Genomic DNA, 23551 nt, shown 5'->3' with positions numbered 1-23551 from the left:
CCCTTTTCTCCAATTGACCTGTTTGGGCACATGGTTTGATCGGTTCGTGTTTGAAATGTTCACCAGCATGTACATGCATACTCCCTTTAAAAACATGTAAATGCACATGGCTTGCACATACATGCGTCAAAACCTGGCCGTTAACTGAGTTAGTTCAAGCTTACAGTAGGTTCAAGCTTACATATCACTTTACCATCCCAGCGTGTCTTTGGAATAAGAAAATTAATACCCGTGCAACTGAATGTATCTGAATATAATTCCTTTGGCTGATCTACAATTAATTTGATGACAACAACATAATTCTCGAGCGCAGAGCCAAGGACATGTTGACGCTGCACTGGTGGTCGTAGTGCTCATGTGTTCTGAAACTGTGTGGCAGATGCATCACTGCCTGTTATTTTCCTGAACTTCCCCGTGAGTTCTTGATCATGATGAATGAGCATCTGATGCTTTAGAAGATACAACCATACAAGGCCAGCGAGCCTGAAGAAATACCAATTCCGTTTTCACAAGAAAAGACTGATGTCATTTCAAAAAACTTCCATAAGCTAAAATTTAACTTTCTACTTTACAGCAATAACAACACTTGGTTAATTACTGAGATAAAAAATACTGTTGCAAGCACTCTTTTGTTTTCTGGAGGTTCATTGGCTTAGATATAAAAGAATCCATGCCTGCAGCAAAGCACCCATCAGCGATCTCTGAAAATGAAATTTTCTGTCATCTGCAAGGCGCGGAGGTGGTGGTGGACTGCAGCCGTGCAGGGACGCCGCAGGGGTTTGGAGTGTGAGATCCCGAGCGGTTTGGGTGCCATGCACCTGCCGAGAGGTGCAGAAATCTTGGGCGGTTCCTGGAGGACGCAGGCGAGTCTGGCGACCTGCTAGGAGAGGCAGCTGAGGTGCAGAAATGGAGTGCAGAGGAGGAGATCTGATTCGGCGGCGCGTCTGGCGAGCGGCGGCGGCGTCGTCTATTTGCACCAGGATTAGAGTAGGCACCGGCGGCGCGGCAAGGGGGCAGCGTGTCCAGCGAGGGTATCAGATCGTGGTCGCCTGGTGGTGGTCGCTACTCGCGAACGAGGCTGGTCGTGCGGGGTGGGTCTGCAGGGGAAGTTACCATAATACCCTTGATGATGTTAGGTGAAACTCTAAATTAATTAAGACAGATCGGACGGATAGAATAAATCGAACCGGTAGTACTGGAAAGTACTCGGTAGCACTCCCCAATCACCGTAACAGAGCTCTAGCTAAAAACGTACAATAATGCCAACACAACAGGGCAAGCCTAAGAGCCATGAACGCCAAAGCTCAAACTTAACACGGCGCCTCCGCCAAGACCAAATGATCAATCCATCGCCGGAGAGAAGGCATTTTTTACTGCTATAGAGGAGTAGACATAGGATGCTCGGACGCAGATGAAGAAGTCAAACCCGCCCATGAGGAGCCCTAAACACGGCCAAAGTTTCTTGCCGCTGCCCTGATATCCAGTAGCTCCGCCACACCGAGCAGACCGCCAACACCAACTTCCAGGGCCGTCATTCTGAATTACCACCTTTGCAGTCGAGTCATGAGGCCACACGAATCAGCCACCCACATCCCAAGTTGCTCGGGGTAAACCCTCGTAAAAACGGCCACCGAACCATCATATGGAGCCGCTATCCCTAGCTAAAAGTAAAGCCATCTTTTGTGAGGTGTGTTGACTGAGCTGACAACCTCGTCGCACTGCCGACACAAGATTGTGACCCAAGCCATGTGAGCAACTGCTCGGACCCCCCATGAAACTTCTACACACCATGCATCCCAAGGCTGCCGCCTCAACACACAACCACCATCCATGGCCGATGACTGGTATCCACGGACCCCAACACGCACACACACCGCCAAAGCTGACTCACCAAGGGGACGCCCACAAAAGGGAGGTGTTGAAGTCGGCGTTGTGGGCTTCGGCTAACCAAAGCTTGGGTTTTCACCCGAAGAACCCAAGCTATACGCATCGAAAGAGAAAGCCCGTGATGATGCATCCAAGGAGGGAAACGACGTCCATAGAAGCGTCCATCATTGACACCGACCCAAGGATCGTGGCAGAGCTTTCACATGTACATGTCCTTTCTGAGAGAAAAGATCCCTAGATTGGAACACCCGAGAGAGCCCAAGCCCATGGAGCTAAGCAAGTCATGCCAAACTTCTACACCATCAACCACCGAGCACCTCGAAGCGGCGTCCGAAGTAGCACCTCAAGCCACGAAGAAAGCCACAACACATCGACTAGAAATCGTCACCCTCATACTGGGCCACCGCCTCGGCATCCTCTCCAGTCTCCACCTTTGTACCGCTCATGGAGCTCACGAAGAAAGCCATAGGAGAGCTCCCGTCGGGCTAAGAGCATCTCTAGCAGAGCCCGTAAACACGTAAACTGAAAAATGTGAGTTTAGTTCATCGAACCCGTGTTTACGGGTCGGAAAACCGTTGTCACAGATTAGACACCGTAAAAGTGCAACTGAAAAACGGAATTTGAAATGACGCGGGTAAATTAGGCGATGATCATAGTTCGACATGAAATAGATGCTCCAATAAGCATCGAAGCTTACATTGTTCAACAAATTGAAGCTACATTACTGGTACACCGGCAAGCGCTACCTAGCTAAAGCAAAATGCGGCCAGTATAGTGACCTATGGCGCGCTGCGGTGCCAGTGGTGGCGCAGCTTGTCGGCGGCAGACGGCGCCGAGGCTGTCATGGACGAGCTTCACGCGTCGTCAGCGTCAAGCTCGACTATTTCGAGCTTGACGCGGCGGACGCGGGCCTCCCGACGGGCCGCCTCGTATTCACAGACCTGGCGGACGACGTCCGCCTCCTCCCGGCGGAAGCGTGCGCGAGCCTCCGCCGCGCTGATGGCCTTGGTCTGCGCGAGGACCGCCTCCTCCTCGTCGCTGCCGTGGACGTAGTCCCCGGCGAAGAAGGTCGACGACCGCGCAGGGACGAGGTCATGCTCGTCGCTGCTCTCCGCGACGGGGAGCCGCGGTGCGCGGCTCGACTAGCCAGATGAGGAGCCCTCACCGGCGTTACCGTAGCGCACGAGCTTCCCTGGGGGGCGTGAGCCCCCAGTTCGTCCACCGGCGGGCGCTGCGCTTGTGCGCGCCCTCGCTCCGGTTCCATTTGCGTCGCTCCGCGTCGGTGCGGAAGACGGGCGGACGCGGCGACGAGTCGCCACCACCCAATCCGGCGGCAGGGCCATCGGAGCCTCCACGGGACGCCATCGCGCACCGGCGGGCGCTGGATTGCTCGCCGGAAACGGTGAGCGGCGGCGGCGGAGGGAGAGGAACGGAGGAGGGGAGTAGGGTTTGCGTACCGAACTCCCCTCCGCGAACCCTTTTAATACGGGTGTGCGGGGAGTTTTTCAAGTCCTGAACTTTTTTGATGGGCCAGCCCATGTTTTCGGGCTCCATTCTACGATTAATTTGGGTCAAACCCGTAAATCCGCCGAAAAAATTCAGTTCCGATGGGATTTAGAGACTCTGCTAGAGATGCTCTAAGCCGGCACGCCACACCTGAGCCAGGCAAAGGAGTAGCCCCACGGCCGAGCCAGCCAAAGGAGTAGCTCCACGGCCAAAAATCAAGGATACCATCTACATGAATGAACGCATAAATAGCCGCAAGCATTGCTCTGAGCCATCGGGACGACGCCTTCGGTTGTGCTCAGGAAAGAAATTTCGCACATAACTCTAGTCTACTTTATGTGAGTTTGTCTTTTCACAGCTTCTAGGTTCCCTGTGTTATTCAATACTACGTATAAGTATGTGTCTTGCTCACGGTGAAGAGTAACAGCAGTAAGAAATAAAAAGTTGATAGAATCCAAGGTAGAACACCAATGCAACAGGAGTTAATTGACAAGAGTAGCACAGACGATTGGCATCAAGACCGGAGCATGTCCCCCTTCGTTTTATTTCAAAATCCCAGACACAGCACAGCATACGGATGCTACAAACACACTGCAAAAATCCTTCAAAACCACACCCGGTAGTTGATCTGCTGGTCCACTACTCGACACCACACCTACAAACCCTTGACTGCCGTCACCATGGCCTTCAAGCCGCCTCCTCGAGCAGCATCTTGTCAAAGTGCCATACTCCTGCATTGCACACAAACCATGTAAGCAACCGAGACAAGCACAGACGACGGAACAATGCAGCAGTATCCAGCAAAACACTGACCGTGGCCTTTGCCAACTCTTCTCAGCTGCGAGACGTACTCAGAGATCTTCTTGATGGCATCAACCTTTTCACATGAATTGGGGTGTTTCAACTTAGTAAGGCACAACAAAAACATACACACACATGGTGCGCTGCACACATCATTTGATAGTGATTAACTGGTTTGGAGGCTTTACCTGTTCCTGAAGGAACTCACTCTCCACGAAGTCGGTCAGTTGAGGATCGTTGCACCTTGTTGCCACCTGTTAATTGGGACAGAAGATTTTTAGATTCTTGGAGATTGTGTCTATCGGTAAATACTGAATCATCAGTAATTTATTTGGAAAAAAATTCCAAGTCTCTCTTCTCCAATAATTTTGATGTAACTAGGCATGTAAGAGCAACTTACACTGTGCAGGTTGTGCAGCTTCTCATTCACCAGCTTTTCAAGAGCTAGAGCCAGCTCCATTGCTGAAATTGCAATTGAGGCTCAAGTTAAAACAAAGGATATGGTATTTACATTGACTGATGTACTAGCGCATCACAAGGTTAAAAATGACAAATAAGAAGTCTGGGGAATGATCTGTTCTGTTAGGAATCGAAGGATGCCTCATATCAGGGAAATTATCAGAATTTTTAAGCTTGGCAATTTTATGCTACTACAAGTTTCATGCATTTCAAAACAATTCAAATAGAAGTTCGGTATACATCAACCTAATTTTCTTATCTTTGAAAACATATCCGCTGAAAGCACCAATTCATACAAGCAGATGCATTATAAAATTAATTAACTTTAGCAGCAGTAGCGGAACTTTTTGTTACTTGCACAAATCTAGCACAAGCATGTAACCAACCCTAAATAACCCATTATTCACATGACCAAACGAACACTCGTGATCATACAATAAGCACAGCACATGCACCCCCCATGACACATGCAACACAACGCGCAGTAACCATGCCCATACCAAAATGAACAAAGGAGCAACTCACCATACAGGGCATCGCCTTTCTCGGGGTGATCAAACTCCGTCAACGGTGTCACGATGGACTGGAGTCTCACCCTCCCTCCACGCTTGTTCTGATAGACACAAAAAACATGCAGGGCATGAGTACACTTCACAGGGCAAAGACACAGACCTATCAAACATACGTAGTAGCAATTAGAGAGGTAACGAAATGGATACCTGGTACTCCATGAGCTTCTCCGCGTGGCCTCTCTCCTCGTCGCTTGATTCCTTGAAGAACCTGGAGGGACAATCCGGCATCACAACACTGTACTGATGGATTTGGCAAATAAATAGGCGAACAGAACAGCGGTAAGTGATGATGACTTACTTGGCAAAGCCCTTGAGGGCAACGTTGTCACGGTCGAAGTAGGCGAAGAGGGAGTGGTACGCGTAGGATGCGTTGTACTCCACGCTGCAACGACATTTTCAGGCGTTAAATCGAAAACTGCAACCATTTCGGATTGAAAAATGGCCGGAACAGAGTTCGGAACAGAGTGTTCTGTTTCCTCGAACCGTAAGCAGAGTTTTAGTGGCAATTCAGTTCGATTTTATTCAGCATCATCGATCCATATACAGATAACACGGCAGAATCGCGGACCGGAGAGGAAGGGGGATTTTTAACGGAGCGGAGCAGCACTCACTTGATCTGCTCGTTGAGGGCGGCCTCGCACTCGTCGACGAACTTGTGCCTGGCGAGGGACTGGTCCTTGCCCTGGGGCACGAGGGAGAGCTCGCCCTTGAGCTCCTCGAAGGGCTGGAACATGACCCCGCTGAGCACCTCCTTCCCCTTGGCCGCCGCCCTGCAGGACAGCGCCGCCGACCCCGCTGCGGACGACAGGGTACCCTGCGGCACCCAGACCGAGCCGGCGCTCAGCCCGGCGACGGAGAGCTGGCCGACCGCGGCGGCGGCGGCGGGGGACGGGGAGGGCGCAACCCTAGGCAGCATCTCGGACGGCGGCGCGTGCCTGCGTTTTCCGGAGTTTGTGGGAGCGGGGTGGAATTGTGCGGTGGGAGTGGGCGGGGGCGGAGATGGGGATAGATATAGGCGCGTGGTGTCTGCGGATTGGAGACACGTGGACGGCCAGGATGGGCTGGGAGCGGCGGGGGCGCGTGGGGTGCGCGTGGCGGGCGAGCGCCCCGGCTGGGGATATTTTGGGTTCTGCGGTGGTGGTGGAGCCCGGTGGCAGCGGAGGTGGAGCGAGTTCAGCCGGTCGTGTAGGGGGAAACGGGGTTCGGATCCCCTGGAGTTGGCCTCAACTCCTCCGCGTGGAGTTGCACAAATCTCAGCCCTCCTTTTCTCTTTATGGCCCAGATTTAATCAGTCATAACAATTTATGATTTATCTTAATTAAACGTGCAGGGAAGCAGTTTCAGTACACACTGAGATTTGTGCAACTCCACGCGGTGGAGTTGAGGCCAACTCCAGGGGATCCGAACCCGGGGAAACGAGCATGTCTTTTACTTCAGTTTTTTGTGCGAGATTTATTCGGATTTTGTTCAGGTTTTCAAGACGAATTAACAAGAGGCTAGCGTGTTAATCCAAGCCGTAAATTATGGTCAGAATCCAGTGGCATGAGGTAGCCCAACTAGATGTGTGAAGGAGGTGTTATCAGAATGTAGCAAGGTTATGGGTTGAAAAATGTGCGCTTTGATTAAAATAGTCAGTGGAAATGCAATGGCATATGGTTTGGTTGAATGATATGGTTTATATACATGTTAAAACTCTCTCGCTTGCCCACTGGTGTTTAAATCCCATGTTCGATATATGTATGTCTCATAAAAGACGGAAGTGCATGTTTGCGTTAATATGCGTGTGATTCTGTATGGTGTTTCAAAAAAAAAATCTCACTTGCTAAAGCGTTCGATGAGTGTGCTACGTTTAGGGGCGAGTTCGTTGAACAAATGAAGGATAAAATGAAGATGTAAGAGCATGGGAATCTATTATCTCTATTGCAATGGTTGATTTTGTTTGCTTCATGTTTTCCTTCTATTTATACAGATTTATTGTTGTTCATTTCTATACATATACATATACTCTTGAGAGTGTTATATTTGCTTGATACAAAATTAAGAAGAAAAGTATATGTTTTCCAGGAAACACCCGGTTTTCAAATCTATCATATCACGGTCGGTAGACCCAATGTTCCCAAGAGATCCATAGTTGCACTAGATTTAACACAAATTACATTGAAATGGTCAAAGCAACTAAAGTGATCACGGGTTCCTTCTATTCCACAAAATTGAACAGTCACCAAGACGATGGAAGCCCGAACATGTGCTGAGAAAAAGCATTGTGAAGCATGCGTCTAGTTTGCGGAAACGACTTATATTGTGGAACGAGGGTTGTACCAACTAACGGTTTTTTTCTTTAAAACAAGAATATGGTCTAGAAGACCCCGATGGATCCATTAAACACGCGGCGGGTACAATGTATACAAAAGCCCTTTTACATCACTCACACAGAGAACCAAAGAATTTGAAGCAAGGGCCTCCGTATTTGCGAAACAACACCTTAGCACGAAGGAGAAACAAGCAATCCAGGCATGAGTGCCTCCGTCAACGCTCGTCGGCGATCTGAAGGTGAAGCCGCCGAGATTTGAGAGCTGAGTGCCCGATATCCCTATTCCGACGAAGAACCCCTGCGGGCGGCCATTAAGCTGTCGTCGGGGACGAAGCACTTGGAGACAACACCCCATCGAGCTCCGAGATAGAGATTTGAGCATGGCCTCCACTATGGAGGTAGAGATTCGGCCTCCCTGCCGGCCAAAGGTCACGGCATCGAACAACGACATCGTGTGATCTGCTCGAAGGATCCTGCAACGCACAACTCCATAGCACCTCATGGGCAGACGTCGAGGCAGCTCATTGAGAGAAACCCCTCGTCGCTGACTCCCTCCTCGCCACCACGGCAGGCCAGGGAATACAGCAACCACGAGCTCCTCCACTTGAAGCAACTTCCACGAGGAAGACAATATCCAAATTCCAGATTGAAAAGCGGCGCACCGCACTCCCCCTCCTCCTCGCCACCACGTCCGACCTGGAGAGAAAACGCGGCATACCTTGCTACTCCAGGGAAGTGCTCCCCCTCACCAACATGGCCGGCCAGGAGCTCCTCCGCTTCGTAGCCACCACGAGATAGCTCAGATCTTGGTACCACCTTTTTATTGATGCAGATGGTGGTGCTCCTTCCCAAGCCATGCTTCAACCAGAGGAGCGGTAGTAGGGCAAGTAGCAACCCTAGAACGCCATGGATCTGGCGGCCAAGACACATAGCTCCACCCGCTCTACGGGGTAAATTCCCAAACATCGGCATACGCCGAGAAAACAATAAAAACCTACAGATCTAAGCCCTAAACTACTCAGGCGCATAACCTAACCCAACTCCGACCAGCTATTCCGGTGGAGTGGTCATCGACGGCCCCATCAAAGAGCACCAACCCTCAAGGTCACTGTAGCTGGCTGAGAGCGGTGGAGCACGGAAATAATACCACTCTCCTCACCGATTACCAAATAACGACTTGTATTCCTTCCTGGAGGGTCTCACGGGAATCCCCTGCCCATTGTACTGTGCGTGCCGGGGGAAACCCTAGGACCTCATGTCCGGTAGCAACACCGTGTCGACGGTGCTTCCCTTCTTGAAGGAGCTGCTTGGACGGGGCGCTTCGGGGTGGTTGGAGCATGGTGGGCTAAAGATGGAGGCGCAACGGATGTGTGTCATCATCGTTTTGTCACTTCGAGGAAAGTGATCACTCCTTCCTTCATTTCCACAAAATTCAACGGTCATCAAGACAATGGAAGTCGGAACATGTGTTTTTTTCTCGACGCGGGCTTCGCCGAAGCTTTTTCTTGATGCAAGCTATCACCCTGTTCTAGAATATAAGTTTTTTTTGGCAAACTAGAATAGTTTACCAAAGTGGCTTATTGTGAAAGGGAGGTAGTACCAACTAACAGTAAGAGGTCATGTGAAGGTACCCAAAGAAAGGAAAAAAACTTCTGGATTTCTCTAACAGTGTTACAACAACCATGGTGTACTATTCTCATTGCTGACTGTGTAAGCCAGTCCTCTTCGCTACCCGTGCTGGATGATCCAAGCCACGGGAAAGAAGGTTTGGGCGGGGAGCTTTTCTAGCCACGGATCCACACGCCCTTGTGGAACTGGCAGAGGGAAATATCCCGACGTCGTGTGGCCACCACATGCCAGCACTCTCCCACATGCGAGAAAAGCCGGAGCAGGAGCCAGGAGATAAGGTGGTGCTCGCTTTCGACGGCGACGGCACACGCGAAAGCCCTCCTCTGTACCCAAACGGGCCACACGGGTGGCAGCCTCGCAGGGCAAGTGCTGGAGTTTTCCTTGGTTGGCCTGGCGCTGCGCGACGTGTGGGCGGCTCACGCGCGTGCCGCCTGGACCAGATTTGGCGGCGAGGGCTCTGCCACAGCCCGCATCCTTATCGCGAGATCCACCTAGAGCTACGCTGCGTCCTTGCACACGCGTACCCTCTCGACGGTTCTCCGCCGCCGTGGATGGATCATCTCGAAGCGGCTCCGGTCAAATGGTTTGATCCATCTGCTGCAAGCGGATGAATGCTCCTCGGTTTTAGTCAAGCACCCGTGCCGTGCCATGTCTGAAAGCCAAGATCCGTTTGCTCTCCTCCAGTAACCGGTGAAGGCGACTGCGTGCTGCTAAGTGCATCGCTTTGATTACGGGATTTTAGGCTAAACAACCGGATACACGTTGTGGGAATTTGTGTTACCTCCGTGTAACCTAGAGTTTACAGTATTATTTTTCGAAATGAAGATATAGCCCCAGCCTGCATCGGTCGATGCATGCAGCTTTTTGTTATTTATTAAAACATTAAATCTTATAAAAGGTTATATCACCGACCACATATGATCAATGGTAAGGAAATCGGTAATCGTTAACTGCTCGGTCTGCTTGGGAGTAGCGATTAATCGGAATTTGGACGATTAACTAATTTAATCGGTCGACTATTAATCGGTGTAACCTACACAAATTAGCACGTAAAAAACAGTTTATATAAGAAAAATAATAGTATATGAGCCTCTATATGTCTGACCCTACTTCTCTAGAGCCTAAAATCCCAGAAAAACATGTATGCTTCTCCTCCGTGACCTAATCTTCATGGTCACGAGCGAATCAGGATCCACTAGTCGAAGCCGCGTTTCTTCCTTCCACTTCTTATCCTATCACCTCTGAAGTTTATCTTCTCCCACCACCTACCTAGCTAGGGTACGACCCCTCTTACACCTCAACCACCTAACCTATCGAAGGTGCCCTTGAGCTCCTGCACGAGCTACTCAAGGTGGTCGAGCTCCTGTATCTAGGCAACTGAGAGTAACTAGTCTGGGAGGGCAAGGAACTAGTTGGTGATAGCGGAACTCGAGCTGTTGGAGACTGGAATCAAGCGGGAGCTTTGCAAAACCTACTTTATTTGGAAGGGGTAGCGCATGTACTAGCTATATGTATTGAAGAGTTTATAACTTTTTTGACCAAGTGCAGTAGTTAATCGGGAACATACCTAGTAATCGGACTTTCGGTACGATTAATCGGGCTAATGGATTAACACAAGAGATTAATGGTAATCGACACGGTCAGGCCCCTAGTAGCGATTAATCGGCCTAGTTTTTGAACAGTGCATATGATGATATATATATATTAACCATCGAGAGAGAACATGGAAACATTATATGACACCGCATTAACATGTTATTCTTCGATCAAAACGCTAGCTGTATAAATCCCGTGCCACTGTCTTCAGTCGGTTGCACTCAGCAGCCAAATCTCCTTATTTCTCCGTTATTTATAGGAGGGGCAGTACACTGATCTACTGAGTAGCCAACCATATAAGTGCATGAAAGTAGTTGACTTTCTATAGTTAAAGATACAATCATTTCTATGTTCCAAATGACCCAAAATAAAGCAGATACCCCAACTTAAATGTGTACTTTTATCGTTCTTCGCTCTTCGTAGCACCCGCTAACCAATTCTCAAACAATTTTATAATGTTATTGGGTGAAATAATACTAAAGGCATTTGCCTTAATCCTTCCTGTATTATCTGCACAATATAGACACAACTCTTCTCTGTAAATCATACTAAAACATTGTATCTAGAAAAAAATGAGATATCTATTTTTGGACAAAGAGAGCAGTAAAGTTAATAGAGTTTCATATAAACCTAAGCCTCGAGCGCAACTATTTATTTTCAACAACCGTACAAGTCAGATGAGCCTAGTTACTAGTTTGATACCTTTTTCACAAGTTTTTGAAATAATGGAAAACAAATAAGCCATGAGCTTACCGAAACATTTTCCTAGGGCAGCTCTCGCGAGAAGCGATCAGCTCCTACCCTCAGTTGTCGTCACCGCTGCCGGTTCCCCTGCCCTCCCTTGCCGCCACGTCGGCCGGAGGGCGGGGGAACCACGGATCAGATGTTTGCCCCTGTAGGGTCTTCGAGTTCTTCGTCTCCGGTGTAGGGGCATCGGAGGGTATAAGAATGAAAGTCCTCCAACCCGCCCCAGATAGGTGTTTGGCCCTTCTCAGTACTAGTTTCTTCGGGACAACGATCTTTCGAGATCGTAGTCGCCGGCATCTTCTGGCACCGATGACTTCCCGGCCGCCACTTCTAGAATCGCCTGGGTTTTTTTCAAGCTTTCTCCATGACAAATTTATAGTAGCCAATAGCACATGACAGAGATACATGAGCTGTCTCCAACGATTACAAAATAAAATATAAAAGAAACAACAATTTTTTGAAGTTTTCAAACTCTTCTTCCATGACAGATTTTATAGTTTTCTAAAAAGCATCCAAATAAAAATACTAAACCATTGACCTGGACATACCTATGAAGGTTCTATCATAATTTTAATTGGAGTCACAATACCAAGGCCACATGTACACACATAACACATAACCGCTAAAGTAGTCAATCAATATTAGCAAGAGCATTAACACTAGTATGCTAAGGAAAAACAACTGAACAACTTTGTCGAGGACGTACCATCCGAGAAAAATATTACGAACATAATCTCCTCACGGCAACCATGAAAAAAAGTTCCAAAATTGATTTGGCGAAGCAAAATCTAAAGACCCATGCCTAGAAACTTTTGATTTTCTAACACCACCATGGACGTCGCCAATGAGACCTCGTCATCGGAAAAAGGGCCAGAGATCATTTGTTGTAGACGATATCATCTTCGCAGAGGCCATAAATAAAGCAACTACCAAAATTCTAACCTAATTTCTTGAAAACACTAGTTTTAATAAAAAAAAACTCCGCGCATAGATCGCATTTCCCATCCTTTTTAATGACGACGAGGCTTACCGGACGAGGGAAAACAGACCTATCAAGCAGGGTATGGTGGGTTGCGGCGCTAGGTTTCAATATATAAGTTTGCTCCCACAATTTTTAATGGAAAATCATCCTCTTCTTTTTTACTAGATCGGAGAAGCAGCAAAAACCAACACGATAAATGGGTGCGTATGGGTCTGATTCCGCCCACCTCATGTGCATGCATGTAGCCTCTAGATAGCATTTTATTTTAAAAAATGTATAATATAGTAGGCAAGCAACCGCCTCATTGAAAATCTTCCAATTCCCTTGGGTACCCTGAAAGAAAAAGAGTGCATATGGAACTTGCTGCCGGAACCACAAGTACAATTACAAGTTTATGAGTAAAGTCACATGTCTAAAAACATAAGGTCAAATAATGTAGCCTCTAGATAGCAAGTAAGGAGCACAAGCCGAATATCAGCGAAGCCTATACACCAACCAGGTCGATGCTTACTAAGCACCGCACACCTTGGTCGGGTATAGGGCCCGACCCATTTCTGTTTTTCTCCTTTAGTTTTCATTTTCTGTTTATTTTTTCTTTATTTTTTTGTTTTTGTTTCTCTTGTTTCTTTTTTTCATTTTTTCAAAATCGAAAAAAGTTCACATTTAAAAAAAGTTAAAATTTTAAAAATGTTTAGATTTAAAAATGTTTGAATTTGAAAATTGTTAAAAAATTAAAATGTTCAAATTTGGAAAATTTTCAAATTCTAAAATTGTTCAAATTAAAAAATTGTTCAAATTTAAAAATATTCAAACTTTAAAACATTTACATTTTTTAAATTCTTCAAAATTTAAAATAAAATTAATTTTTGAAAATTTTCAGACTTAAACAATGTCAGGTTTGCAAATTTTCATATTGAAAAAATATGCTCATTTATTTTAGAAGTAATCAGATTTTAAAAATAAAGAAAAGAAAAAAATGAAAAAAGAAAAAAATAAAAAAGGATATTACCTGTCCTATTGGGCCGTGGCAGCCCAAGTGACCGACGCTGGGCAGGCACAGGTGTGCGGCACCTTGCTAAGTGCCGACCAGGTGGGTACAAAGGAGCCCCCCGAATATCGGCCTGAACTTGAAATCAAATCAAACCACCGGCGTAGAGCGAATGGCAGCGGAGCCGCGAGGGGCGGCCGCCCACGAGCGGGACGGCGGCGGCGCCATCACCGACGCCCTCTCCCTCTTCGCCTCCCGCCTCTCCCGCCGCAGGTTCGCACACACGAACGCCCCATCCCGCTCCTCTCCAGCTTCTAGAACCTCCCATTTCAGTCCCTCCCCGCGTCGATCGCGCAGGTTTGGGGACGATGAGCTGCGGGTACTTGAGGCGGCGCTCTCCAGCGGCGGCGACGTGGCCGCCATGCTAGCAACGCGCTCGGAAGCCCGGCGGCTGCTACGGGAGCGTTCGACCGAGGCGTTCGCTGCGGCCGCGGCTGAGGAGGCCGGGGCGAGGCTCTCCGTCGCCGATTTCTTCGCGCGCGCCTTCGCCCTCGCGGGCGATGTCGAGGTGAGGACCAGTTGTTCACATTGTGCAAGTCAGATTTTCGCTCTAAGGTTGGAATATTTGGGGGTGCATCTTCAGTGCTTCAGTTCAGTATAGAAATTTGGGTGCAGTTTCAGGGTTCGATTTTGGGGTGCATTATCAGTGCTTGATTTCCGTATAGAGGAGTCCTGCGGCATGTGTGAGTGGTGATGCAGCTTCAGCCCTTCGGTTTACTAAAGTAGTGTGATGTGGCTGTGGCATGTAGTGTGAATTGGGATGCGGTTTCACGGTTATATTTGTGATGCAGTTTCAGTGCTCTGGTCAGTATAGAGAAACCATCACTGAGCATTTATCAATCATGGTGTGTTCATTATTAATTTTTCCTGAGATTTGAGAGTGACATCTTAGCTCCTTGGATGAGTCTATTGTAAACGGCTATGTTTCGTGTTGTTCTCTGTCGGTTTCACGGTTATATTTGTGATGCAATTTCAGTGCTTCTGTTCAGTACAGAGAAACCATCGCAGAGCATTTATCAATCATGATGTGTTCATTATTATTATTTCTTGAGAGTTCAGAGTGACATCTTAGCTCCGGATGGGTCGATGGCAAACACGTATGTTTATTGTTGTTCTCTGTCACTTCACTAATCCTCTTAACTTTTACTGCTAGAGCTGCCTTGCTACGAGATATGAAGCGCTGCTTCTGCGAGAGGCCAAGTACTCCGACGACCCACATCTGCATGTATCACATGATGAATGGCTAACCTTTGCACAGGACTCTCTTGATAATGGATTCTACGCCATTGCTTCCAAGGTAATCCAGTCTGATTGATCTGTATTATGTCTCCACTTGTCTTACATTGGTTTGTGTTTGAACATATACTCAGATACTGGTGTTGCTTGCATACTATCTTCATCATATTGGTGATTTTTCTTTATACGGTTATATAACTTATTGCCCTACCCAATTAAAATGACTTATCCATACTGCAGTTAGGCGATAGTTGAATGTCCTTAGGCCCAAATTTCTTCAAAACCCAGCCCCTCTGCGGGTCAGCCTTACTCATGCTTCACAACTTGGCGTTTGTTCTAGCATTGTTCAAAAGAGATAATCCAGAGTTACTATGCTTGCATTTTCAAGCATCATGTGCTGGTACTACTAATTGTCCAGGATGTTGGTGAAGAATACAAATCATTAATATTGTGATAGTTCAAAGAAGTGGACCACTTGTAGCGGCTTATTAATCATACAGTAGGTTCTGTAGCCTGATCCATGAAGGGCTAGCAGATGTTTATCTGCATTCTTCTCTTATCTATTTTACATTGTTATGTACAGTAGCTTTTAAACTTAATTTAGACTGGAACTTATTCTGTTCATTGGATAAACTGAGGCCATCTTATAAGTATTATTATTTTACTCTGAAATGAAACTGGTCATGTTGTACTTTGACATGACAAAAACTGATGACTTAATTCTGGTAGAAATAATGCTTGAAATAACTTTCCTAGGAGATAGTAATTTCATGCTGCCTTACTCTTAATCTTGAACATTTCAATATCCCAAGAGTAGTTTAACGTTAAACTGAAACCTACCAACTGATTCGAATGGAAAAGCATTCCTCTTAGCACATACTTGAACGAAGTGATGACAGGTGTTTGATGACCGTGTGCTACTTACATTGGTGTTTTTGTGCTTTGGACAACTGAGCACAGATAAATATCGATCATTCTGGAGACCAACGTTGGCCTGGGTTGTTTAGTCTGAATGGTTGATCAGCTAACACTGGATACTGTTTCGTAAAGGCTATTTGTGACTGTGTTACATTTATCATGTTAATGCGATCAGCTCAGTCAGGTTATCTACTTTTCTTTGCTGGAGAACATTCTGCTGCTTGAACTGTAACCATCTTTTATGAACCCCTGATTATATTGTTACTCTCAGCATCTCATATGTTATACTCCGTATTTCTTAATTCTTACTACTTTATGTACTTTTAGGCTTTTGCAAATGCTCTTGTTCACAATCATTCCAGCACCTTGGACTCCACTAATCCAATTCTGAAGAAGAGCAAGATCAATGATATAAGAGGACTCCAAAACTTGGCCAAGTCATTATCTGGACAGCGTTCTGGTTAGTTCTGTAATGCCATGGAAAGTGTAAATTACATGTTAAGAAGCTGATCCTGCTTTGATTGGAGAAATGAATTAAATAGGAAGAGTGAGTACACGTTTATTCATGGTAGTAACATAATCTGACTACCTGTGGTTTATTTGTTTCAAGTTAGGACAGTGAGTCTTCTATTTGAATTTGAAACTTGAGAATTCCAAATTTCAATACTGATGCTTGTGCTTTGACAGTTCAGGCACAATCTGCTGAATACATGAAAAGGAAAGCTCCAAGCATTAGTGAAAAGTGCAATTTACAATCAGAAAAACCGAAGTTACCGGGAAACATGATGTTTAGGTTAGGGATCAAAACAAGGAATACACAAAAACTACTCTGTAGCCGCAAGAGGAACTTAGAAGATGTCTAATTTCAAGCATTATCAGTGTGACTTTTCCCCCAAGACCGAGAAGAGTGGCTTGATCTTTCTTCCAAGCCATTTTGATACAAGAGGTGAATTTTCATGCATTTGTTTTACTTTCGTACCGTACTTTGAACTTCTTGGTCTAGTATCTATTGAGTATCTGCAACACGTACCATCGCTATATTTCATTTCATCTCACTTATGGATTGGATCTTTACGGAGTACTTTGATAGCTGGGGATATTCTCTTCCATCATTAACTTTCCTTCTTTGAGTACATCCATACCTCTATATGTGGCTCCTTCTCAGATTGCAATGATTAGTGCTTTGATCAAAAGAAGACCACTTTGAACTTTCTCTCTGTAAGATAACTATGTTACGTCATACGTCTGATTATGTAAGATCGATATGTTGGGTTTCTATTGGTAGCATGTGCACGACAGTCATGTTCATTTTCTTTAGTATCATGCATGTGCTGTGTGGAACTCCTGTTTTACCATCTCTTTTACCATGCCGTGTGTAACTGAACACCTGCCATCCATAAGTATCATGCCCACTTGAGAGCATTGGATTCCGGTAATGCAAATACCAACGAGTAGGCAACCACCTCTCAATTCAACTGGACATCCAATAACAGGCAATGCCACGAAAATAGGATATTTCTGCCAGCTTACATATTATTCACCATAATATATTTAACTGCATATGGCAGTATCATTTCTTTTGCCGATTGGCTACTGCTCGATATGATATGATTAAGCAAGCTTAACCAATAACCATGTAGAATTCTGCTTCATCATCTTGACAATGTAGCTGCTTAATATCTCGATTATATCAAGTTCAATTAGGTGAGGTTTTTTCGCACTTAGATTTGATATCCAGATCAGGGACGATTATTTGGATCTGACATAATGATTATGTTTCTTTCGACCTCCGTGCTAGTGCCATATTTGCAGTGTATTGCTAATCCGCTATGATGTGCTGTCTTTTCTTTTGAGATAATTCCATAGCAAAATATTTCACATTTTGTTTCTTGGGGAGGTGCTACTGTGCAGAATAGAACAAGACAAGACATGGCATTAGCTACGTTTCGTTGAGCAATAGGACACTTTACCTTATAGAATTCAGAATAGGAAAAAAAAAATCTCTTGGGAACACACTAAAACCTAGAAGGTTGGTAGTGACAAGTCAGGATTTAAGCATGTGAGTTACCTTGGAACGTCAGGCACTTAACATGTGGCAGTGTCGGTTAAACCCAACTATGAAGTTTGACCCCAGAGCACATGGGCACAGGACAGAAACTAACGTAAATTAGCTAGTGGTCCAGGTCCATCCTGATAAGTAGAATCTTTGGAGCCTCTGTTCGTTTTTCTTTCTAGTAAAGCAGGCTCTATATCCTATTGGAGGCGTTTAGATGGGATGGGGTGGGAACAAGTCGTCGTGTTGGGGAAAGAAGATGTCTGTTGCATGTTCCAGCGCGTTAAGAAAGTTAGTTTCTTTTGAACTACACTTTGGGTTTTTAGTGTCTGGAAAATTACCAGGGTAGATAGAGTGCGGTATAAGAGCACACGAGGTAAATAAGCCTACAGTCTGGAATGTGGCCATCACTACGGGAGAGATCGAGTATGCCGACGGCCGCCAGCCGTCGGCACAGCCCAGAAGGCCGTCGGCACAGGCTGTGCCGACGGTGACCGTCGGCGTAGCGTCGTCGGCATAGTTCTGGTCGGGGTCTGCCCAATCACCGTCGGCACAGACTGGCCGTCGGTACAGATTGTTGTGCCGACGGTTTTACCGTCGGCATAGTATTTCAAAATTTTCAAATTTATTTTCGAAAAAATATTAAAAAAAAAAGATTTGAAAAAAATAATTTTTTTTTTCACTTTTCTTCTTCTACTTTTGTACTTGTTAATCTTTCACAATCACACTTAGTACACTTAATCTTAGCTCAAATTGCACTTGTGGTCAAACTTCCCAGTTGGTCACCCATCCTCACACTACTCCCGCCCCAGCACGCTTAACTTCTTGGTTCTCTTCGGATGAGCTTCCATGAAAGAAATGACACCTTGATGTTAATATTACCATATCTATCGTATTAACCCTTTGACCGTGATGTCACACCTCTATATTTTTAAATTCTAAACAATTACTTAAGTAAACAACAATGAATATATATAAATAATAATAATATAGAATTTGAAAAAACAATTAAATGATTTTATTTTTTTGTCTTTTTATTTAATATGGAATAATTAATATCAGTAAATGCGAATTTGGCAAATAATATGTCTAAATTGATCAGAAAAATGAGAGGAATACAAATATGACATCCATATCGTCTTTTGAACCTACAAATTTAACTTACCCAAAAATCATGAGCATTAGATCAAGTACCTCTAGTTTAAATTTGACTGACTTTATCGAAAATGAGGTGGAAAATGGCCTCGACATGGCATAGTTTGCCGAAACAAGGTCATATTTGGCATGTGTGTGGACCCTAGGATGGGAAGCAAGACCCCGGACGCGGATTTCTAATCCGACCCACGGACAACCATCTTTTCATTTTTAGCGTGCCCAAACGGTTTTTATTTATGAAGCAGCTACATGGGGCGCATTTTAGTATGACGTGAAACCTCCGTGCGATAATAGTAGATCACCTACGCACCACCTATCACATGACATGTGCACGCGTTAGCTTTTTGGGAACCCACGCGGCTTCCGGCGGTGTCCCGCCGAATCCGTTGGAAACTGGCCGGATTCGAACTAGGGGTGAACTATCCGTTGCTCCAGAAATTCCGAAAAAATTGTTTTTAGTTCAACGATGCATCACTATATGTGCTAATTTTTGTCCGTTTAGTTTGTTCGCGAATGGGTGCACCGCACGCCCGGTACGGCGATACCGCATGTCTCGGGGGTCCTGTTTTGGCCAGATGGCAATTTGAACGAAGTCAAAAAATCCCACGGAGCCGCGTGATGTCATTTTATATATCATAGTAACTATTCCGTTTGTTAAAACTGGGATACGACAATTATTTTGAAAAACCCTTCACGAAAAGGGCTATCACGTCCGGAGTTTTATGGATTTTAGGGGAAATGAGGTGGGAAATAGCCTCGGCATGGCATAGTTTGCCGAAACGAGATCATATTTGACACGTGTGTGGACCCTAGGATAGGAAGCAAGACCCCGGACGCGGATTTCTAATCCGACCCACGAGCGACAGTTTTTTCATTTTTGGCGTGTGTGAAAGCCATGAAACCTCGAACATTATAGCTCATTTCTAAGAAGATTTGTTTAGGTATTTGAAATATTACATTTTTATATTTTTCTATGATAGATCTTGTTTTTCTGCAAAATTTGATATATTATACTTATTTTTCTCAATTAGAATGATTTAGTTATGCTTTTTTGAAGATTGTCGTGCAGAAATAGAAAAAAACTATGCCGACGGTATAACCGTCGGCACAGGTCTGTAGTAAAGACTGGTCCTGTGCCGACAGCCAGAACTTTCACCGTCGGCACAACCGGCTTGTACCGACGGCCATCCTTATTGCCGCGGTCCGGAGGCTTCTGTGCCGACGGCCCCGATATTTGGCCGTCGGCACACACGGCGGCCGTCGGCACATCTGTGCTCTCCCGTAGTGCATGTGGGTAAGCATGCGCTTAGTCAATTGAATTTACCAAACCATGAGAAGATCCATTTGGCATTTGGACTTTGAAATTAAGTCTGAACCACGATGAAGACTTCAGTTGCAATGGTTTCTTGGAGTTAGCTTAGCGGTGAAACATTGTCGGCAGCTTAATTGTTTAGCGGTGAAAAACACGAATGCCCTGAGACCTTTTGGGTTTCGATAGCAACGTGCATGTGCATGCACGCACCGCAACAACTTTAGAAATCCTGCCTCCTCTGGGACTGGTAGTTTCAAATGCCCCTTTTCCCTATGCCATGAGAAAGGGGGACGTTGCAGTACACGAGAAAGAACATGCTCCTTTTTCTTCTGTTCATGTTTGACATATTGATACTAGTAGTCTACCATGCATCTTGTTTTTTTTTCTTGAGGCAATTTTTGTTATTCGAGGCAAACTACGCTTCTTGGAGTGTTGTCCCAGCACGAATTTCTCCTGTCATCCACACTGGAAACAAATCTGGATTAGCGGTAGGATGTGGTTGCAGAGTCTGCATCACAAGTTGGTACGAGACCTTAATGGCGTTAGACATGGCCGCATGGGTGCATGTACGTACGTGATACCACATGTCACCTCCTGATGACTAGCAAACTATAATTGTCTCTAGCTAGCAAACTATAATTGACATTTATTGAATATGCTTCTATACTGTTCTGGTGGAGGACAAATCCCCAATCTCGTTGTCCGCTTGATGTGTACATACGTGTCAGGCTTCTTCCTGATCTTGACATGATTTAATATGCACATGGGATAAACAAATACACCAGTATCTGTTATTTTCTCACGTATATTTGATTAGCAGTGTACTCCAGTTCATTAGCATTGAAGATTGATTGAAGCTTGTACATAGAAGTATCGGCAATCTGTAGAGGAGTGAAACAGACATCCATGTCGAGCCCCGCCATTTCCAAACTTGACTTAATTAATTTACTCATCTCTAGCTAATAGCTACGAAATTAAGCACTAGTAGTACTGTGTGCAATTAATGCATAATTAGGGTTAAGACTTCGATCTTCCCTCATTGATGCTACTGGGAAGCTATGCTAATTTAACAAGTACACATGTAACAGCGTTCGTCAGAAGGATCAGATCAGCAAAGCTAATTAATCATGAGTGTCTCATCTCAATGGTCAACTCTGAACGTGCGTGCATGCAGGGTCAAATGATCCAGCTGCAGATTGTACAGCTAGCCAAATGTGACGGTGCCGCGTGAAGTGAAAGGTAAGCAGAATTTTTCCAGACCATAACGACCATTGGGTGATGCATACATAGATTCTTGTACTATAGCTAATTAATCAACCTTGGCTGCTAAGTAGAGACAAACAAGGCAGGAAGACTTCACACACACTGCATGCATTACCAGTAGGTACATGGCTACGCCCATTCAAAGATACTCCAGCAAGCAAGAAAACAACGCTGATTAATTAGCATAACATCACCACTAAACTAATTTGTTTGCTTGTTTGTTTGTCCTGACTAATTAATTAGGTTGCAATTAGTAACGATTTAGCTCCACCGTAATCCCATTGACACCTAGCTTAGCCTCCATCATCCTGGCTGCCTTGCTTCCTCTATAAAAAGGCTAAGCTCTGCACCCATCACCCTCCCCCTTCCCTTTAGCTTTGCAACCATCTCCATCAGTTGCTCTCTCTTCTCTTCTCCTAGCTCCTAACTAAGAGGTAACACACAGTCACACACTGCCATGGCCGGAGTTCAGAGCGGGAGCAGCAGTGCCACCCCATGTGCCTCCTGCAAGCTTCTGCGGCGGCGGTGCGCTCGGGACTGCGTGTTCGCGCCCTACTTCCCGCCGGAGGACCCGCATCGGTTTGCCACCGTGCATCGGGTCTTCGGTGCCAGCAACGTCAGCAAGATGCTACAGGAGCTCCCGGTTGCGCAGCGGGCTGACGCAGTGAGCAGCCTGGTGTACGAGGCCACGGCGAGGATGCGCGACCCTGTCTACGGCTGCGCTGGCGCCATCTCCTACCTCCAGCAGCAGGTCGCCCAGCTCCAGGCGCAGCTCGCGGTTGCACAGGTCGAGATCCTCCAGCGCATCCACCACCCGTCTCCCGGCGCTGCATTCCATCTGCAAGAGCTTCAGCAGCGTCCGGAGCAGCACCAGCTAATGCAGATGGACTATGATGACAAGGTGTACAGTAGCCTCGTCATGCAGAATGATCTGATGAGCACGCTGCTGCTGCAGGAGGCGTGCCTTAAGAAAGAGTCCCTATGGACATGATCATTATGTGTGATAATTGTCTAGTGTTCCTGCTTTGATTCATAAAATGTTTTCTCTGCTTCTGTAATTTTCTGAGAATTGGGAAATTGAGAAGAAAGTTGATTTAATTGGGGGACAGTTTTTCTAGACATTGGACAAGAGGACCTCCTGGCCTTGGTAAAACGCACACGATCAGCTGGGCCTCATGTTCATGCATTGCATACTATCTCCATTTCTGTTCATGGGTCAAGAAGGCAAAAATTCTCATGTTCTTTACACATTGGACGAGAAAACATGCCGGCCTCTGCATCACAGTCAGTTGGGGCACATTGTATAGTATCTCCATTTTTTCTGTTCATGGATCACGAAGACAAAAACTCCTATGTTTTTTATACATTGGGCGACAAAACATGCCGACCTCTGCATCATAAGAACATAAGATGTAGACAGTCAGTTGGGACACATTTTCATGCATTGCATAGTCTCTATATCTGTTCATGGGCCACGAAGGAAAAAAACTGAGTGGTCTTCTGAAACACAAAGTTCAGTTAGTTGAGGCTTATTTCCACACATCATGTATCAGGAGTGGCGTTGATGTGAAGCGCATTTGGCTTCACACACATGGTACAGTAGGATCCAAATAGTTTGTTCGTGCGCATCACGACATAAAGCATCCCAAGGTAGAACTAATTAATGCTTCCTAATGGAAGACCTGACCCACTAGATTCCTAATCTCTCTGCACAAGACATGTGTCCTGTCTGAGCAAGCACTTACCTGGCTTCACTAACACTTGAACTGTCAGATATGGCTTGTTAACTACAAACATTATGATAATAGTTGGATCTTATATAGCTCTGATTGGTTGAGTGCCGCGTGTCACCAATGCAGACAAAACCTAATGATTTCTGATCTCTGTCTTCCATCAGGAAAAGAATGAGTTTTAAAGTATTTTGCTGGATGAACACTCTATAAATGGTTTCTAAAAATGATTCGACTCATAGGTTAGACATGATTGATGGAGATGAAGTTCTTTCACTATTTACAGATGATTGCATTAGTTATGATATTAGTTGTCAAGGTATGCATGCATGCATCAAGTGTCAAT

General features: G+C 45.8%; 3 protein-coding genes across 3 annotated transcripts; 2 read left to right on the top strand and 1 right to left on the bottom strand.

Annotated features, from left to right (window-relative positions):
- Positions 1 to 3901: 3901 nt before the first annotated feature.
- LOC127300120 (ferritin-1, chloroplastic) lies at positions 3902 to 6224 on the bottom strand. The gene is made up of 8 exons (XM_051330200.2): positions 5837 to 6224; positions 5524 to 5607; positions 5373 to 5433; positions 5179 to 5266; positions 4595 to 4656; positions 4383 to 4448; positions 4207 to 4270; positions 3902 to 4124 (listed from the first exon to the last, which is right to left on the bottom strand). The coding sequence occupies exons 1-8, from the start codon at positions 6139 to 6141 to the stop codon at positions 4081 to 4083; spliced, it is 774 nt and encodes a 257-aa protein (XP_051186160.1). The 5' UTR covers positions 6142 to 6224; the 3' UTR covers positions 3902 to 4080.
- A 7398-nt stretch (positions 6225 to 13622) lies between these two features.
- On the top strand, positions 13623 to 16970 carry LOC127300121 (protein DOUBLE-STRAND BREAK FORMATION). The gene is made up of 5 exons (XM_051330201.1): positions 13623 to 13751; positions 13836 to 14046; positions 14692 to 14835; positions 16020 to 16152; positions 16380 to 16970. Exons 1-5 carry the CDS (start codon positions 13651 to 13653, stop codon positions 16553 to 16555), a joined length of 765 nt encoding a protein of 254 aa, XP_051186161.1. The 5' UTR covers positions 13623 to 13650; the 3' UTR covers positions 16556 to 16970.
- A 4201-nt stretch (positions 16971 to 21171) lies between these two features.
- Positions 21172 to 22573, top strand: LOC127300122 (LOB domain-containing protein 12-like). Its single transcript, XM_051330203.2, has 2 exons — positions 21172 to 21451; positions 21921 to 22573. The coding sequence occupies exon 2, from the start codon at positions 21933 to 21935 to the stop codon at positions 22464 to 22466; it is 534 nt and encodes a 177-aa protein (XP_051186163.1). The 5' UTR covers positions 21172 to 21451; positions 21921 to 21932; the 3' UTR covers positions 22467 to 22573.
- The last annotated feature ends 978 nt before the right edge of the window (positions 22574 to 23551 follow it).

Source organism: Lolium perenne, chromosome 5 (assembly GCF_019359855.2).
Source record: "Lolium perenne isolate Kyuss_39 chromosome 5, Kyuss_2.0, whole genome shotgun sequence".
In the NCBI taxonomy this organism is placed as follows: domain Eukaryota; kingdom Viridiplantae; phylum Streptophyta; class Magnoliopsida; order Poales; family Poaceae; genus Lolium; species Lolium perenne.
The sequence above is the reverse complement of the archived record's forward strand: the minus strand, read 5'-3'. Positions and strand labels throughout refer to the sequence as shown.